The 18,537-nt window shown below is 36.7% G+C and overlaps 4 protein-coding genes and 1 long non-coding RNA gene across 5 annotated transcripts; 4 read left to right on the plus strand and 1 right to left on the minus strand.

Moving 5' to 3' along the window:
- Nucleotides 1-2,634: 2,634 nt before the first annotated feature.
- On the plus strand, nt 2,635-5,240 carry LOC104805401 (homeobox-leucine zipper protein HAT5-like). Its single transcript, XM_010529962.1, has 4 exons — nt 2,635-3,110; nt 3,294-3,424; nt 3,511-3,750; nt 3,853-5,240. Exons 1-4 carry the CDS (start codon nt 3,032-3,034, stop codon nt 4,108-4,110), a joined length of 708 nt encoding a protein of 235 aa, XP_010528264.1. The 5' UTR covers nt 2,635-3,031; the 3' UTR covers nt 4,111-5,240.
- Nucleotides 5,241-6,488: 1,248 nt separating this feature from the next.
- Nucleotides 6,489-9,941, plus strand: LOC104805402 (probably inactive leucine-rich repeat receptor-like protein kinase At3g28040). The gene is made up of 2 exons (XM_010529963.2): nt 6,489-8,189; nt 8,286-9,941. Exons 1-2 carry the CDS (start codon nt 6,649-6,651, stop codon nt 9,778-9,780), a joined length of 3,036 nt encoding a protein of 1,011 aa, XP_010528265.1. The 5' UTR covers nt 6,489-6,648; the 3' UTR covers nt 9,781-9,941.
- A 2,439-nt stretch (nt 9,942-12,380) lies between these two features.
- Nucleotides 12,381-12,934, minus strand: LOC104805407. Its single transcript, XR_770473.1, has 2 exons — nt 12,842-12,934; nt 12,381-12,736 (listed from the first exon to the last, which is right to left on the minus strand). It is a non-coding gene; the product is annotated as an uncharacterized LOC104805407 (long non-coding RNA).
- On the plus strand, nt 12,653-15,205 carry LOC104805406 (WAT1-related protein At3g28050). Its single transcript, XM_010529966.2, has 7 exons — nt 12,653-12,998; nt 13,097-13,162; nt 13,495-13,608; nt 13,937-14,174; nt 14,283-14,450; nt 14,536-14,687; nt 14,812-15,205. Exons 1-7 carry the CDS (start codon nt 12,808-12,810, stop codon nt 14,975-14,977), a joined length of 1,095 nt encoding a protein of 364 aa, XP_010528268.1. The 5' UTR covers nt 12,653-12,807; the 3' UTR covers nt 14,978-15,205.
- A 105-nt stretch (nt 15,206-15,310) lies between these two features.
- Nucleotides 15,311-17,535, plus strand: LOC104805405 (WAT1-related protein At5g40210-like). The gene is made up of 7 exons (XM_010529965.1): nt 15,311-15,899; nt 16,000-16,065; nt 16,216-16,329; nt 16,430-16,670; nt 16,758-16,919; nt 17,055-17,203; nt 17,303-17,535. Exons 1-7 carry the CDS (start codon nt 15,700-15,702, stop codon nt 17,445-17,447), a joined length of 1,077 nt encoding a protein of 358 aa, XP_010528267.1. The 5' UTR covers nt 15,311-15,699; the 3' UTR covers nt 17,448-17,535.
- Nucleotides 17,536-18,537: the final 1,002 nt, after the last annotated feature.

Raw genomic sequence — 18,537 nt, forward strand, 5'->3', positions numbered from 1 at the left:
AAATATTCCTCTCTTATTAGAGAAATATATATATATATATATATATATTCATACAACAAGCATATAGTATATAGATAAAAAGGTTATTTTTCAGGGGGACAAAACATAAGAGATCTCATGATTTTAAAGAAAAAAGGTACAAAATGAAAGGAACGAACTTTACAGATGTTGGCAGAACAGATATAAAAGCAATCTTTTTTATGTTATTTTCCCCCCCTGAAATCAGAACTTCCTCACATTTTCTTTTTAGGAGGAATTAATAATAATGGCTTTTTGCGATGTGGGTATAGGAATACGTCACTATTGAATTCCGATTTCCGATGTAACTATTTTTCTAACAATTTTATGTTTGGTCTAAGGCGGTCTTATGTATTATATCTTTTCTATGTTGGTAACATTAATATTTTGTGTGAAATCCAAACTTACATAGTTTAACAGGTGAAATGAAGGTGCAAAACGTTTGTTCTGTCCCGAGTTCGAATTTTATATTTGAAGAGCCTCTCCTAACTCGAGATTAGTCTATATCTTTATTTAATATATTCGACCAAAAAAACATTTTGTGCTAGAAAAAAAAATAAAAGGTTAGAATAATGGATGGAGCAAAAGGGTCACTGGCTAGGGTTTAGAGCTTTAGAATAAAAATCCTCATTCAATGAATAGCTTAGCTTAGCTTTTTTTTTTTCTTATATCGATCCAACAGCTCCAACCACTTCGCACTCCTCCGTCAAATCTCTCAGTTCCTATATCATTTATTTCATATCCAAATCTGTTCATATATGTCTGCATATATATCAATTCTGCATAATAATTTGGTCTTAATTGTGAGATTTTGAATCCAACCTACGTAGACGAATAGATATAGAGTTTAGAAAATCATGTCTCCCGCGTTGCAGGAGTGTATTTCCAAAAACAAAAATTATTAAAAATCATTAATAACACAATTAAAAAAATACAAGATATTAGTCTGATTATTTTGGTGAATCAATACTTATTTTCATTAATTTTATACAAATTATTTTGAATATTGAGACTAATTAAACTGAAAGAATATAGTAATATAGGTCCGACTATATGTATAATATATATATATAGAGAGAGAGAGAGTCTCCTCGAATGCTAAATCATATACATATAAGCACCATACGTTCGGAGAAACGATCCATTAATGGAGAAAAAAAAACCCCATTAAACCATATATCCCGTCTTGTGTGATGATATATAAACGATATGATCATAATAATGCATTAATATATTTAAACAAAAAAATAATGCATTAATATAACAATTAAGAGAAACTGTATAGTCATTTATATCCAACCGTTTCTTCTATCAATACGTTTCTAGAAATAAATTAGTGGTCACGTGGGGCATGAGATGTTTCTTATCTCAAACGTGCATTGTTTTTATCTTTTCCGGATACGATTAATAAAGTTTAATTTTGGCTCACTAGATTTTGACATTGTTACAAATATTGTATTTAAGACACGTTTGTATTTGTATATCACATCTTTAGATTTGTTTTTAAAATTTTATCTCCAATATTTTTTTGAAGATAAGTTAAATAATTTGAAAGATCCATAACCATATTATTGAAATTCATAAAAATATAAAGTATAGAATTCCGATTTCCATATAGATTGCAATAGTCTAAAATAAAAATATTATAAGAACAAGATTTTGAATACATGAACACACAAACTAACTAACCACCACACTACTTTTGTTTTTTTATTTTTATTTTACATTGTGGGAGAGTTTGCTTTGATTCAATAATATCATATGATGCAACTTTATATCTTTCGGCTCATGGATGGCACATCAAAATGATGCTTTTGGTTCTACAACATGGACGGTTCTGAATCGTTCCTTGTTTGGATCCAATCTCATCACGTTTGGCACCCAATTTTAAAGTGATATGTTTTACTTCCCAATATATAAATAATCTTTTATATTTTATCGCAAAAATATTCAATATTTTGTTACCAATTTATTCGACTTTAATAGAAAATAACCTCTATAGTTAGAAAATCGAAATCCCAACATATAAAATTTCTGTCGTATCATTTGATTTGCATTCTTCAAATAACAGAATTTTTTTTTTTTTTGGGGTATGTTTATCCATTTGCTTTTGTGTCGGCCATTTACTGGAGTAGGTCCCGGACCCGAATTAAAACCCGACCCGTTTACCTATTGGGCCAGCTCAGTTTATTAGATTGGGCCGTAGACCCACTATATGATTCAGTCCGGCCCATTAATCAACTGGCCTTTTTGTTCATTAAAAAATTCAGATTTTTTTTAAAAAACAAAATCCAGCGAATCCGTCTTCCACGTGGAATATCGAGTCCTACCAAGTTTCTTGACAAATTTGATTTTGATATAAGAGAAGAAAGTATATATGCTGAAAAAACATAAATATTCTTCTCTTATTAGAGAAGTTTTTTTTTTGTTATTCTTTGATTCAAAAAAAAAAACTTTCCCTGGCTAATAAAATGCCGTGTGAATATGGCGTCGGAAAAGGGAACAAACCGTGTGAGGGGCAAATCTGTCATTTCGTAACCAGCGTGAATAGTTAAATCAATGCACCTATAAATTCCCCCGAAACTCCGACGATTCAACTTTACCTGCGAAGATTTACTGTCACACTACACAGGAAAAAACAGAGATCGCAAAATACTTTGAGAGAAATTTCGATTGAAGGGTTTAGGATGGAGTTTTTGCGTAGTAGATTCAAAATTCAAATAGATTCTCTCGTTTGATTCAATGGTTTCAATCCGACATTGCCAGTATTTTCCGTTTTCGTTGTTGTGTGCTCGTGGTTTTTGATATTACAGCGATGGGATTCCGCATATCTCCGTCGATAACTCCAGAGAGATTGTTGTGGACGACGAGCTTCTTCCGCCACAAACTCACGATTTTCTAACAGATCGATCAATTTCAGCGTCAAGTGATTCGAATTCAGTTGTTTCTTTTTTTTTTTCTGTTTCTTCGTACTGCGAGAAGCAAAATCGGCCGTGTCGCCGTGATTCCGGTGATGATTTGTAGCAGAGAGATGCAATCCGGTTCTTGCGTAAACTGGCTTTCCCGTGGGAATCTCGATCTGGTTCTTCAAGGTGATGACTATGTTTGAAACTTGAAATTTGAAATTTGAAATTTCCGTGTGGCTCGTACTAATTTGAACGAAAACGTTGGAATATTGGTATTGGTAATGACAAATTATGAACAACTTCAACAGGATATTCAGAGAGTAGATGTTATTAAATCGGTATCATGTGATTGTCTGTTTCGGGAAACAGGAACAAATTCGGTCATGGAAAAAGACGAATCTTCAAGGAGGCGTTTCTCCATGATATCAGGGAATTTATTCAACCAGGAATATTATCATCATCGGGTCCAAGAGCGAAAGCATCGTTTAACAGCTGGACAGGTATCAATACGAAGTCAAATGAATCGTCGAATCGACATGATAATCTTCCTTGTTCAATGCTTCTGACTCGATACAGTTCCGTATAGGTGAATTTGCTGGAAGAGAGTTTCCAGGAAGAGAACAAACTAGAGCCACAGAGGAAGATTCAGTTGGCTAAGAGGCTGGGTTTGCCGCCTCGTCAGGTAGCTGTCTGGTTCCAGAATCGGAAAGCTCGTTCCAAGGTTAAGCAGATCGAACAAGAGTATGAACTTCTCAAATCTTCCTATGATTCTCTCCGCGAAAAGCATGAGTTGGTTCTTGAGGAGAACGAGAATCTTAAATCTAAGGTAAGCAATTTGACCCGTTTCAAGATCTCCAAACATACAACTCTTTTACCGTTCTCTATGTACATCATCAGATCTCTAACGGGTCTTGGATCTTTTCTTCAGGTTCTAACATTGACAGAGAAGCTTCAATCCAATGGAACCGATCCAGAAATGGCGACGAATCAAAACGCAAGAAGTTTCACTAACGAAATCAACCTAGAACCGAACGACGACAACAGGACCTCTCATGCAGCACTACGCCCAACTGCGGAAGACCAAGGTAACTTCTCAGACGTATTTATGGCGGCAGAACAGCAACCCGACAACGAAGAGCCCTTCAACTGGTGGGTTTGGTCGTCCATTTCTCAGCCGCTCTGGTAAATAAAAGACACTTAGGTGAACCATCACTTTGTCTATATATGCTATAAATGCGACGACACCATAGGATAAAAAAAAAATCAGGGTGCGAGCCATTGGAAAAAATAACGGTGAATTAGAACAATATGGATGTTCCATTAGAGAATCTCCCAAAAATATTTTAGATTTTGTGAAGTGTTGAACAGAGGCACATGGAAAGAGAGAACAGAATCGACCCCCACTTTGACCCAGTGAAGCCACTAATATAAACCAAGACCTCTTAGAACTTAAGGTAATGATCTCATGACAGAACCAATCAAAGAGGCAAAAACCATAATTTAGGATTCTTGGTCATAAAGGCTCCGATCATAATTGCTCCTCTCTAAACCAAAGACCAGATTGTGTTTCCACACACCTCTGCCTTCGGCTTTGGGTCAAAGAACATCTGGGGATAGTGTTGTGCAATCTCAAATTCCGTATTCAGATTCAATTTCTAGCCCAGGCTTGAATTGGGTCTCGGCCCATATAGTTAGCCCAATGTTCACGATCGGTTCAGTTTGCTTTTCAAATGTTATTGCATTCAAATTCGTTAAAAATGCGGACTCAGTTTTACGGTTTTTTCTAGCCCAGTCTTGAATTGGGCCTCGGCCCATATAATATTTATTACATACATGAGAATTTGAAAGATTTATAGATATTTTGCAAGTGCCTGCAGGCTACATACTAGTTTAGATTAACGCAAAATTTCTATTAATTCTTTAAAATCTTATACTAAATATCATTATAATTTATTGATAATTTATATTCTACTAAAATGGCGATGACTATTTTACGGGAATAGGGGATTATTCCGTCCGACGGGTTCACGCGCTCGCTTTGGTTTCCGTTTGTTTCTCGAGAAAATATGCATTTTCTCCGTCTTGTTACCATTTGACTTTCCCGTAAAGTATTTATCGGGAAACGGTTCTCCTTCTACTCCCCTTTTTCTATACGTTTGCTTTCTTACTTGGTCTCGTTCAAAATCCCACACCCATTTGTGCTCTTACGTATTCACGCATCGAAAATTAGGGTTTTGAGATGTAAAATTTGTCAGTTTCCCTCATTTTCACGTTCTGGGGTTGCGGAAGAATAATAAAAAACCTAATCTTTTTTTATTCAAACGCGTTGATTGGATAAACATATCTCCGAAGATGGCAAAAAAAAAAAAGGGTTACAATTTCATTGTAACAGTAACAGTGTCCTATCAATTTTTTTGTGATCGAAAGAATGGCTCTTGTATGATGTAAACTATTATGGCAGAATGACAGAGATGTTAGAACATGCACGGTCCCAACTCAAGACAACAACTTCAATCAACATATCTATATCTATCTATATATATATTAGCATTGCTTTTATGTGTGTGTATAGATATATATATTCCATGTGATCGATTGTCATCTGTACCCATCTTTGATTATAAAAAGCTGATACTGTTGGGGGAATCTACATAAAATATATAGTATGGTCTTGAAACATAAATCATCAGAAATAGTTTTCAATTCAATTACTTGACTACATGATCAGACAGACACAAGCGGTTTTGATTGGATTTTCCTTATCAGATTTCGGTAAGTGTGAATATAATTTTTATTTATCTCAATCGTGGGAATTCAAAATATGTATCTAGCAATGAAACACAAAGGGGATTAAAATAATGTTCATAACGTATTTTGAAATTTAAACGTGATTAGGGCATAGGAACAAATCAACAAGCAAAGATGTATGGGAGATGTGAAGTAGAGAGAGAGAGAGAGAGAGAGAGAGAGTTCACGGGTACAAAAGGACAGAAAAGTTAACAGGAGAGGCGGGAGTGGACAGAACAACATGTCAGTCACGAGTCTCTGTTGTTGCATGAGACCAAACTTCACTTTTGTTTTCTTTTCCCTTTTCTTGTTTTTTGGATTCTCTCTCTCTCTCTCTCTCCCTATTTTTATCTCGTTTGCCTCCTCACAATCATCTCTTCGTTTTCTTGTGATTTGTATCCTACTTTTACCAATCACTCTAATCAGATATCAGCCACTTATAAGACTCCAAATAACTATTGCGACTTGAATACAGTATAAGGCTAAGTATTGTAATGTATATCTAGATTCTTTACGTATTTATATATATATATATATATATGTATGTATGTATGTATAAACTGTACACACACATTGATAAATATATACAGAAAACTATTCTTCTACACCGAAGGGCATAGTTAATCGTTTAGTGAATGGATGTTAATTAGAATATTTTGAAAATTGAAAACCGGTCAACTTCGGTTAGGGTAAGATACCGAGAAAACCGATACTACGCTCTTGGGTTGATTCATTGGTGACTTTATGTAGTTGTCATGTAGTTATTTTCAGCATCTAACATTCACAATCTCTCAAAACTTCCTCTCATTGCTACAAAACTCATATATTCTATCACACTGCCTTGCCTCTCCCTCTCTCGCGCTAGCAAACTAGCCTTAGCCCTTTAGCTCTCACACACACAAAGACACAGAGAGAGAGAGAGAGAGAGAGATTGTAGATGATGGGCAATCATAGCATAGGAATCTCTTGGGTGTTTCTTGCAGTATCCATTGTTTTCGTCAATGGCGATGCTGGTTCTTTCCAGCTCAACGACGACGTTCTGGGTCTGATCGTGTTCAAAGCAGACATTAACGACCCTTCTTCACATCTCGAATCTTGGAACGAAGACGATTATTCCCCGTGTTCTTGGAAGTACATCAAATGCAATCCTGCAACTGGTCGTGTCTCTGAAATCTCGCTCGATGGCTTAGGTCTGTCCGGAAAGATCGGTCGTGGAGTTCAGAAGTTGCAGCATCTGAAGGTACTCTCACTCTCAGACAACAACTTCACTGGTAACATCATCCCTCAGATTGGTCTCATCACCGGTCTCCAGAAGCTGAATCTCAGTCACAACCGTCTTTCGGGTATCATCCCATCTTCTCTTGGATCCATTAGCTCCTTAAAGTTTCTTGATCTATCAGAAAACTCGCTCTCAGGGACGATCCCTGATGATTTCTTCAGAAACAACTCGCCTCTTAGATATCTGTCTCTGGCTAAGAACATGCTTGAAGGGCCAATTCCTAGTTCTCTTGCAAGATGTTCTCTGTTGAACACTCTGAATCTCTCAAGCAACCGTTTTTCGGGCAACCCGAGTTTTGTTTCTGGCATTTGGACACTTCAGAGGCTTCGGACATTGGATCTTTCGAACAATTCTCTTTCGGGGTTGATACCGTCAGGAATTCCTGCCCTCCAACTCTTGAAAGTGTTGCATTTACGGGGCAACAAGTTCTCGGGACCCTTGCCTGCAGATATCGGATTCTGTCCGCATCTGAAAAGATTGGATTTGAGTTATAATCTGTTCTCTGGAGAAGTTCCAAGCCCTCTTCAGAGGCTAAACTCTCTGATGTTCTTCAGTTTGTCCAATAACGTACTCTCTGGTGATTTCCCGCAATGGATCACTAGCTTGAGCAGTTTAGAACACTTAGATTTGTCCAACAACGCATTAAGCGGAGAGCTTCCTTCTTCAATGGGTAACCTCAGATCTCTGAAACATCTTGTCTTGTCGAAAAATCAACTCAAAGGCGAGATACCGGCTTCTTTGGCATATTGCACGGAGTTATCGGTGATTCAGCTCAAAGGAAATAGCTTCACTGGTAGTGTTCCTGCTGGCTTCTTCGACCTTGGTCTGGAGGAAATCGACTTTTCTCATAACGCCTTAACGGGTTCACTCCCACGAGGCTCGAGTCGAATCTTTGAGTCTCTCCGTGTTCTTGATCTCTCCCGTAATAACCTCGGGGGAAGCATTCCGGGAGAAGTTGGGCTTTTCATCCAGTTGAGATACCTGAACTTGTCTTGGAATGATCTTCAGACAAGGATTCCTCCTGAACTTGGGTTTCTGCAGAATCTAACAGTCTTGGATCTCCGAAACAGCGCCTTGACCGGTTCTGTTCCTGCCGATATATGCGAGTCTCAGAGTCTGCAAATCCTTCAATTGGATGGCAACTCGCTAATCGGCCCAATACCAGAAGGAATCGGAAATTGTTCTTCTCTTAACCTCCTGTAAGCCTGTAACATCAAGAAACGTTTCATTTTCTGCAATTCATGAACATATCGTATGCGTATATATCATGTATTTCTTTGTTGCTTCTTGTGCAGGAGCTTGTCCCATAACAATCTGATCGGTCAGATTCCAAAGTCCCTTTCAAACTTGCGTAAGCTCAAGATTCTTAAGCTAGAGGTCAACGATCTGAGAGGAGAAATACCTCCGGAGCTCGGAAAGTTGCAGAATCTACTCGCAGTGAATTTCTCGTTTAACCATCTTGTCGGAAGGTTACCGGTGGGAAATGTGTTCGAGAGCTTGGATCAAAGTGCTCTTCAGGGAAACTTGGGCATTTGTTCGCCATTGTTGAAGGGACCTTGCACCTTGAACGTGCCAAAGCCATTGGTCATTGATCCAAATGCTTACGGAAACAACAAGAATCATACACAAAGAGACAGAACAATAAGTGGTTCTGGAAGATCCCATCACGGGATGTTCCTCAGTGTTTCGGTTATTGTCGCAATCTCAGCTGCTATACTCATTACATCTGGAGTTATAATCATAACATTGCTTAACGCATCGGTGAGAAGGCGTCTTGCCTTTGTTGATAATGCTCTGGAGAGTATTTTCTCTGGTTCTTCAAGATCAGGAAGCGTTGCTGCAGGTAAACTGGTTCTGTTCAACTCAAGATCATCGTCTTCTTCCTTATCTTCCACGGAGTTTTCGAGAAATCCAGAGTTTTTTCTCAACAAAGCAACTGAAATCGGCGAAGGCGTGTTTGGAACTGTCTACAAGGCTCCATTGGGAGAACGAGGAAGTTTCTTAGCCGTCAAGAAACTCGTACCTTCAACCACTCTTCAAAACCCGGAAGATTTCGATCGAGAAGTTCGAATCCTGTCGAAAGTTAAGGACGAGAACCTCGTGCTGATCAAAGGTTACTTCTGGACGCCAGATTTGCAGCTTTTGGTGTCAGATTACGTCCCGAACGGTAACTTGCAGTCCAAGCTACACGAACGAAACCCTACCACACCGCCCCTTTCTTGGTCCGCAAGATTCAGAATCATCCTCGGGACGGCTAAGGGTCTGGCCTATCTTCATCACTCGTGCCGTCCACCGATCGTCCACTTCAACCTCAAACCGACCAACATCTTGTTTGACGAGAACAACAATCCGAAGATCTCGGATTTCGGGCTGACAAGGCTTCTGACAAAACATGACAGGAACATGATGAACAGCAGATTCCAGAACGCGTTAGGGTATATAGCGCCTGAACTGGAGTGTCAGAGCTTAAGGGTCAACGAGAAATGCGACGTTTATGGATTTGGGGTTCTGATTCTTGAGCTTGTTACTGGTCGGAGACCAGTGGAGTACGGAGAAGACAGCTTCGTGATATTGAGCGACCATGTTCGAGTTCTGTTAGAACAGGGGAACGTGTTGGAATGCGTCGATCCGACAATGGATGAGTATTCAGAAGATGAAGTGTTGCCAGTTCTGAAACTGGCACTTGTCTGTACATCTCAGATACCTTCGAATCGCCCAACAATGGCGGAGATTGTTCAGATCTTGCAGGTCATCAAGACACCTGTTCCGCAGAGGTTGGAGACTTTCTAGCTCTGTATTTTCCCATTGCAACTTCCGTTTTTTTTTAGAGATCGGTTTGGCTCTTCACCACAATGCTTGCTTATGCCATCTTTTCAAATGCTCAATTTCAAATTTGTAAATTTTTTTTTAACTTTATCTTTTTCTCATGGGGAGTGATTATCCTTGACCAATTCCGTCTATTAAATATAATGGACCAACCAAATCACAACTACACATCACACGCTATCTCATTCCAAATATTTTAACTTGAATATATTATCCGTGTTAGTGGGATTTGTATTAGTCACACCCATCTAGGGCAAGTTAAAATTGTGGGCATGATTCATTGCTTTTCATCAGTAATTATATAATAACACCCATATATATATATATATATATAACAATAAGTGAATTTTTAGAATCCGCGTAATACAGAAACTTACTATATCGTATAATATAAAGAATAAAAGAAATGTAATGTATCAAATCACAAATGCCAAAGGAAGTATAAGTGGCGGATCCGCACAATAAAAATATATATAAAATAAAAAAATTAATAAATATATATCATCTAAAAAATATTTACATTTTACAACTAATACTACAGTTTTTTTTATTTTATTGTTTTGAAATCTATACATAATAATTTTGATACATTACTCATTGAATTTTACCGCTATATTAAAATGTCGATACAAATTTTTTTTTTAAAAAAAAAATTATCCATTAGTTATTTTTATCTAGTCAAATACAAAATTAAATAAATATATAGAATAATAAATTAATGAATATGATAAAAATATAGAAAAAAAGAATAAAAATAATAATTTTGTAAAATTAAAATCACAATATTTATATAATTTTAATTCTATTAATTGTAGTTTTTTGTATTTTTTGATTTTTAAAGAAATATATATATATATATATATATATATATATGAAAAATATTAAAAAAATATAAAGAAAATATATACTAAATCTAACCCCAGATTTTAGGAAAGAAAGACTAAATTAAAATAAAATGGAACTACAAAGGATTTTTTTTTGGTATAAAACTACAAAGAAATTGAGATAAATAAAGAAAAAAAAAGTGGTGGGAGCAAACAAATTTTTTGAATGGGAGTATTTATAAATATTATTTAATTGTTTTATAATTCTATGAAGAAATTAACAAAAAAAATAAGTAATAGAGTGGAGGGCACGGGAGGGTCGGGACCTCACTCATTGACATTTGACACATAGATGATAGATCCGACCATGGGAAGTATATATATATAATTTCTAGTTTTTTTACGGCCAAATAAAATTTTGGTTTATCTTCGAAATTTGTAGGAAACGTAGAGGATTTTTTTTTTGGGTAAGGAGCAGTAGATTGTATTTTGAAAAAAAAAATCGGCTTTGATGATATTAATGGAAAAAATATAGAATAATAAAATTAATGAAGAAATTAATAGGAAGAAAATATAGAATAATAAAATTTATTCTTTTGTATTTATTATTCTATATTTTCTTCCTATTAATTTCTTCTTTACTTTTATTTTTCTATATTTTCTTCCTATTAATTTCTTCTTTAGTTTTACTATTCTATATTTTCTTCCCATTAGTAGGAAGAAATTATATTATTCTATATTTTCTTCCTAATAATAGTGATTATTCAATCCCATAATCAGTATGCAAAAGCAATAAAGAAGAAATTTTATTTTTTGTCATAAAATGTCGTTTTCTTTATATAAAAAATAATATCTTATTATTATTTAATAACTTCTCGGCCAAATTTTCTTTTGGCATAATTGGCGCCGTAGTATGCAGCCAACTTGATAACACGCCGCATTATATTTTGGATGGTTTTTTCGTAATTTCCAATATGATTTTATTGAAAAGTCATACCACAAATTTCTTGTCTTCATATATATTTATGGTAATTATTAATTATGAAGCATCAATTTGACAAATCATGAATTATTTTAAAAAGCCTAGAAATTGATAGCAATGGTTTATTTAGTCACAAATAGAGATTAATCCCCAAAATTAAGAATTCCATTTATATATGTATAATAAGTTATATGTGGCGTGTGCTTTGGTCGTGAATGCGACATGTTAAGATTACGACAAAATGGTACATCCATTATGCACCAACGGCTTCACCCATTTGTTTTGGTATCTTATAATATTTTATTCGATATAATGGTCCTATTTTTGTGATTGTATTATATGATTATTTACTAAACTACAGAAATTTTATAATCCTTGTGCATCCTAGTTATTAATTATATCACCAATTTATTTATTTAAATATAAAAAAGATTCGACCTGGATGAAAATAATTCAAGTAGATCTTGAACGATATTTGTATACATCTCACTGGGGAATATTTGATATATTCTTCCTGTTGAATATAGTGTTCGTTCGATTAAATATGTTGTTATTGTATTTTAAAAATACAATATCTTCATTTTGGATAAAGAAAGCAAAAAGTTACTCCAAATCTATTCTTTCTTATTTATTTCTTAGTTCATTACATCTCGTAATCTATTTAGTAATCTAAAGAAATCCCGATTCTATATCATGAAATTTTCAACCTCCATTATATATATATTTTATTAATTTTTGGGAAATAAATTTCACAAATATGATACAACGGACCAATTATTTTGAACTCGGTCCAATCTTGGAAGATGACATTCCATATGATAATCAACGACTATTACAAATACTTTTTTGTCATAAAAAAAAAGTATCTAACATATTTTATGACCTGTACGAAATATTTCTTTTTGGCAACATACATACATACATACATACATACATACATACATACATACATACATACATACATATAATGGAGTATGATGATCGTCCACGAGTTTATATGCGTCACTTATTAAAATACAATTCCTTGAGTCTTCAATTTCACCGCTTCCAACACACTTTCCCCTTTCTTCTTTTCTCCCAGAAGAAACAGAGCACACTCTGTTTCATCATCTTCCTGTAAGAAATCACTTCTGTGGATCTTCATCGAGAGAGAGAGAGAGAGAGAGAGAGAGAGAGAGAGAGAGGATGGAGAGAAAATACTTGAAGAGAGAGGTGTTACCGATCACGGCGCTGGTAATAATGGAATGCGCGAATGTGGGATTAAACACTCTGTTCAAGGCAGCGACATTGCAGGGCATGGATTTCCATGTCTTCATCGTTTACTCTTACGCTTTGGCCGCTCTTCTTCTCCTTCCCTCTATTTTCTTCTCCTCCAGGTAATTCAATTCTTGTTTCGGCTCTTGATGAAATCTTTGATTTTTGTTTTGAATCAGAAGGAAAAAAAGGGGGGTTTTACTTTTATGTTTATCTGCAGATCAAGGGCGCTTCCTCCACTCAGATTCTCAATTCTCCGCAAGATTTTACTTCTAGGGTTAATTGGGTAAGGTGCTTTCTCTTTGTTCTTAACGCCAACCCGTGTTCTGTTTCATCACAAACGACCCCAGAAACTGCTTGATTCTGTCTGAGAAGATCAAAAGATGAGATCTTTCGCTGTAGAACTCTGAAAATTTTCAGATTCCCTGAAGCATCATAGAGGGAAAAAGGAAAGAGAAACAGTGACACTTGGCTCCACACGCAACAACTTGATCTAAATCTGATTCAAGAAAGATGCTTTTTCTTTCTAATCTCTCTCTGCTGTCGTTGTTTTCATCGAACAAATTACTGGAATTGCCATTTGTCCGAATGGTTATAATTACATCTGCGTGGAAACAGGTGTTGCTCAAACATGATGGGGTACACAGGGATCAATTATAGCTCTCCGACGCTTGCTTCGGCCATCAGCAACCTGACCCCTGCCTTTACCTTCTTGCTCGCCGTCCTTTTCAGGTGACCTCCTTTTTGTCTTATTACGATTGATCTTAATTTCCCAAAATGCCGCAGTTTTACTTTCTTGATCTTGAAATTTGAAATTCTAGTTAAAATAATTGGTGATGGGTTTGTTTACTCATCGTTTTTTGATGGAATACGAGCAGTCTTTCCCTTGCTTGTGTTGTCACATCACCCAAAAAGTTCCATCATTGCGTTAGGTTATGGGCCATATATGGGCCGTATGGCTCGGCCCATTTAACAGATTCGTTTCCAATGGGTCTGAAATATGGTCTCTCCCCTTCACTTGCTGCGTATTTGAGTCTGGTTGTTTGTTTGGGGAATGAAGGATGGAGGAAGTCTCTTTCAAGAGAAGCAGCAGTGTGGCCAAGATGTTGGGAACCGCGGTATCGATAACGGGAGCGTTTGTGGTGACTCTCTACAAGGGTCCCGTCGTAATCGCTTTATCGCCGCCCTCCATTTCTCTTCGTCTATCACGGCTGCAATCGCCAAACGCAAACTGGACGCTCGGGGCCGCTTTCCTCACGGTCGAATACTTTTTGGTCCCGTTATGGTACATTGTTCAGGTGCAAGCTCTCTTTCTAGCCGAATCACTACACACTCGTAAATACATATTACGACGATACGCTTATATATATATCTGTCTTGACGATGATTATGATATTATTTTGTAGACGCAAATCATGAGAGAGTATCCGGCCGAGTTAACGGTGGTATGCCTCTACAGCTCGTGCGTTAGCCTCTTTACCGCGATTGTCACATTGTTCACCGAAGGGAACAACAACAGCTGGAGCATGTGGATGTTAAAACCCGACATAGCGTTGGCATCCATCATTTGCTCGGTGAGGGACTTTATTCATAGTGTTCCTAGACAATGTCGTGAACTGTTCTAAAATGTTGCATCACATTGATCATATATACGATTAGGGATTGTTCGGATCATGCATAAATAATTCGATCCACACGTGGGCGTTGCGGATCAAAGGGCCGTTATTCGTTGCCATGTTCAAGCCGTTGTCGATTGCCATAGCCGTGGCAATGGGCGTCATCTTCCTCAGCGATTCTCTCTATCTCGGCAGGTGAAATCTCAAACTTTCAAATAAACAAATAATGATATAACCCTAGATTAGCTAATGATCACACAAACATTATGTTTTCGGACCAAAAACATTGTCCAAATTGACTATTTTTTTTTCTGGTCAGCTTGGTCGGGGCAACGATAATAACGATGGGGTTTTACACGGTGATGTGGGGGAAGGCCAAAGAGGCAGAGATGGCTGAAGGGTGCAACAACAACGAAGGCTGCTTAGATTCTTCACAAAAGGTCCCTCTCTTGCGAAGTTGCAAGAGCGACGATGAACATGTCTGAGTACCGACCATCAATCAGACCGGAGATATCAAGAACACAGCATGCGAGTTAACAAGAACGCGGTCAGGTTTTTTCACGACATGTTCATGAGCGGTCGATCTTGACGTGAGATTCTTGGACAAGAACTGTACGAATACGTATCCTTAAAAATGTGATGTATGCTATGAACGTGTTTACAAGTAACTCCGTATCTGCGCATCTCCGTAATGCCGTATATATTGTTTGGAATTTCTGTGTTATTTAGCAGTTTATGTATTACTATGATCCAGAGCCGGCAGGTTCTTTAAGAAATAATTTTTCTAAATAAATTTATAGTTTAAAATAATATTTTATAATAACTTTTATATTTTGTACAGAGTTCAAAAAGTATTTATGACGACTCTGCTATGATCAAACGACAGTATCTTTTTTTTTTTTGGTTGGTAAACGGATTTTATACGATTATATACGAGAATCCAGATTTAGGGGAACTTTTTTACGATTAAACAATTAAACAGATCATAGTTTGTGTTACAAGGTGGAATAAGTTTTGTTTATTTATTTTTGTAAAAAGAAAAAAAGAAGCTCGTGGTGCACGTAGAATATATTATGATAACAATATTATCTCTCTTTTTTAAAGAAAAAACCACTACAGAGAAACAGATCTAAAGGTCGATCCATCTCCCCCCTGGTTCTGTCTCTTACGTTTTGATCCATAGGGGAGAGAGAGAGAGGGAGGGAGAATGGAGAGAAGGTTATGTGACAGAGATGGAGCGATCTTCGCGGCGATGGTGGGGACGGAATTCACGAACGTGGTGGTGAATACTCTGTTCAAGGCGGCTACTTCGAAGGGCATGAGCCCTTTTGTCTTCCTCGTTTATAATTACGCCATTGGAGCTCTTCTTCTTCTTCTTCCTTTTGCCTCCCTCTCCCTCTCCCTCAGGTCATCTCTCTCTCTCTCTCTGCAATCTCTCTCTTAGTTGATGTCTTTTTTTTTAAGAATACGTGTATGTCGGTATCTGAGATTTCAGTTTAATTTACAGATCAAGTTCGCTTCCTCCATTGAGCTCCTCAATTCTTTGTAAAATCGGTCTTCTTGGGCTACTAGGGTAAGTTTTTTTTTACCACGGTTTGACTTTTACAGACTGTTTTTCTTTATTTTTGCAGTTTTACTTTCTTGATCTTGAAATTTGAAATTCTAGTTAAAATAATTGGTGATGGGTTTGTTTACTCATCGTTTTTTGATGGAATACGAGCAGAAGCGTATTTCTGATGTTAGGCTTCAATGGCATCAAGTACAGTTCCCCAACCCTATCCTCAGCAATGGCCAATCTCACCCCTGCTTTTACCTTTATCCTCGCCGTCATTTTCCGGTAACTATTTTTCTTCTTTAAACTTTTTACCCTTCGATTCTACCCCTTTTTTTTACCGTTTGATTTACATTAACACTTCATAACCCTATTTGAATGAAAGAATGGAGAAGGTCTCCATCAAGAAAAAGACGAGTATAGCCAAAGTGACGGGGACCGCATTGTCAATAGGAGGCGCATTTGTCGCCACTCTCTACCACGGCCCGGCGGTATTCTCCGCCCTGTCTCCGGCGTCGGATTCTCTCCTCCGGCGTCGGCCTCTTCACTCCCCCTCCGAGTGGGCCACCGGCGGAGGCCTTTTGGCTCTCGAGTACATCATCATTTCCGTCGCTTACATTCTTCAGGTAGGCTTTATGAAATCCATATATATATTCATGAAATGGGTAAAAATTTATATTTTTAATATTTTAATAGTTATACGATTATTGCAGGCACATGTAATGAATCGATACCCATCTGCGGTTATAGTGACGTTCTCTCGCAATGTTTGCATTTCGGTTATGTGTGGTATGGTTGGTGCCATTGCTGAAAAGAACAATCCAAGTGCTTGGACCTTACGATTCGACATAACTTTGGTCAGCATCGTTGCAGGGGTAACGTAAAAATTTAAATAAAAATCACAAAGACGTTCATTTGCCAAATTATTCGAGACTCGACACTTGTATAGCTCATATATATTTCCTAAATACGGGATTTTTATTTATTTTTATGTTTTTGTAACGTTTTAGGGGATTTTAAACACATGGTATTTCGTAATTCACTCATGGGCGGTGAGTCACAAAGGGCCATTGTACTTGGCATTGTTCAAGCCACTGTCCATCGTAATCGCCGTGGCAACAACTGCAGTATTCCTCGGAGACTCTCTCTACCTCGGAAGGTTATACTCTCAATATATACTTGAACGAATTAAAGTTGTTTCAAATTTTTTATTTTGGGTGGCTTCTGATTACAGATATAAATGTCGTTAATGTGACAGTTTGGTCGGAGGAATATTGATATCGACAGGGTTCTACATGGTGATGTGGGGGAAAGCCAAAGAGGAGAAGACCAGTGACCACATTGTTTCGCCACCTTCGGATAAAGTTCCTCTGCTCAGAAATTATACAACCGATCAAGCCTAACGTCGTTGTATATATCCATCGCATATTTATTTAGTTATATCTATTTAATATACGCAAAGGATAATCCAATGGATATGGTTATATATAATAGATATTTATTTAGTTATATCTATTATATATAACACAACTGAGTAACTTGTAAAATTTATAATGTTTGTATTAAACGATTAAAAACATTATTAGGAATTTTTGTGTAAATATTTAATCACTAGTGTCATTTGTGATCTCTGTTCAATTTGAAGTATCGTTGGACCAATTTTTAAAGAAAGTAGGCCTAAAATTAATGGAAGTTTAGGCCATATTAATGACAATGGGCCTAAAGATAGTGAACCTTATATTGATGAAAGTTTGAGCCGATATTAATAATAATGGGCCTAGAGATAGTGGGCCTTATATTAATGAAAGTTTGAGCCCATATTAATACTAATGGGCCTATAGATAGTGGATCTCATATTAATGAAAGTTTGAGCCCATATTAATGATAATGGGCCTAAAGATAGTGGGCCATATATTAATGAAAGTCTGAGACCATATTAATAACAATGGGCCTAACGATAGTAGGCCTAAAATTAACGAAAAGTTAGCGCTCATATTAATGACAATGGGCCTAAAGATAGTGGGCTTATATTAATGAAAGTTTGAGTCCATATTAATGATAATGGGCCTACAATTAATGAAAGTTTGCGCCCATATTAATGATAATGGGCCTAAAGATCGTGGGCCTAATATTAACGAAAGTTTGCGTCCATATTAATGACAATGGGCGAAAAGATAGTAAGCCTTATATTAATGAAAGTTTAAGCCCATATTAATGAATCGGCCTAAAGATATTGGGCCTTATATTAATGACAATGGGCCTAAAGATAGTAAGCCTTATATTAATGAGAGTTTAAGCCCATATTAATGACAATGGGCCTAAAGATAGTGGGCCTGATATAAATGAAAGTTTGAGCCCATATTAATGACAATGGGCCTAAAATTAATGACAGTTTGCGCCCATATTAATGACAATGGGCCTCAAGATAGTAAGCCTTATATTAATGAAAGTTTAAGTCCATATTAATGACAATGGGCCTAAAGATAATGGGTC

This window comes from Tarenaya hassleriana, unplaced genomic scaffold (genome assembly GCF_000463585.1).
Source record: "Tarenaya hassleriana unplaced genomic scaffold, ASM46358v1 Cleome11, whole genome shotgun sequence".
NCBI lineage: Eukaryota > Viridiplantae > Streptophyta > Magnoliopsida > Brassicales > Cleomaceae > Tarenaya > Tarenaya hassleriana.

Excerpts from the sequence above, each read along its gene's own strand:
- LOC104805405 (XM_010529965.1), top strand. The coding sequence starts at position 15,700 with ATGGAGAGAAGGTTATGTGACAGAGATGGAGCGATCTTCGCGGCGATG. Across the intron at positions 16,066-16,215 it reads GGTCTTCTTGGGCTACTAGG|AAGCGTATTTCTGATGTTAG; the intron begins GTAAGTTTTTTT and ends GAATACGAGCAG. Across the intron at positions 17,204-17,302 it reads GACTCTCTCTACCTCGGAAG|TTTGGTCGGAGGAATATTGA; the intron begins GTTATACTCTCA and ends TTAATGTGACAG.
- LOC104805406 (XM_010529966.2), top strand. The coding sequence starts at position 12,808 with ATGGAGAGAAAATACTTGAAGAGAGAGGTGTTACCGATCACGGCGCTG. Across the intron at positions 12,999-13,096 it reads TCTATTTTCTTCTCCTCCAG|ATCAAGGGCGCTTCCTCCAC; the intron begins GTAATTCAATTC and ends GTTTATCTGCAG. Across the intron at positions 13,609-13,936 it reads TTGCTCGCCGTCCTTTTCAG|GATGGAGGAAGTCTCTTTCA; the intron begins GTGACCTCCTTT and ends TGGGGAATGAAG.
- LOC104805402 (XM_010529963.2), top strand. The coding sequence starts at position 6,649 with ATGATGGGCAATCATAGCATAGGAATCTCTTGGGTGTTTCTTGCAGTA. Across the intron at positions 8,190-8,285 it reads TGTTCTTCTCTTAACCTCCT|GAGCTTGTCCCATAACAATC; the intron begins GTAAGCCTGTAA and ends CTTCTTGTGCAG.
- LOC104805401 (XM_010529962.1), top strand. The coding sequence starts at position 3,032 with ATGATTTGTAGCAGAGAGATGCAATCCGGTTCTTGCGTAAACTGGCTT. Across the intron at positions 3,425-3,510 it reads ATCGTTTAACAGCTGGACAG|GTGAATTTGCTGGAAGAGAG; the intron begins GTATCAATACGA and ends AGTTCCGTATAG. Across the intron at positions 3,751-3,852 it reads ACGAGAATCTTAAATCTAAG|GTTCTAACATTGACAGAGAA; the intron begins GTAAGCAATTTG and ends TCTTTTCTTCAG.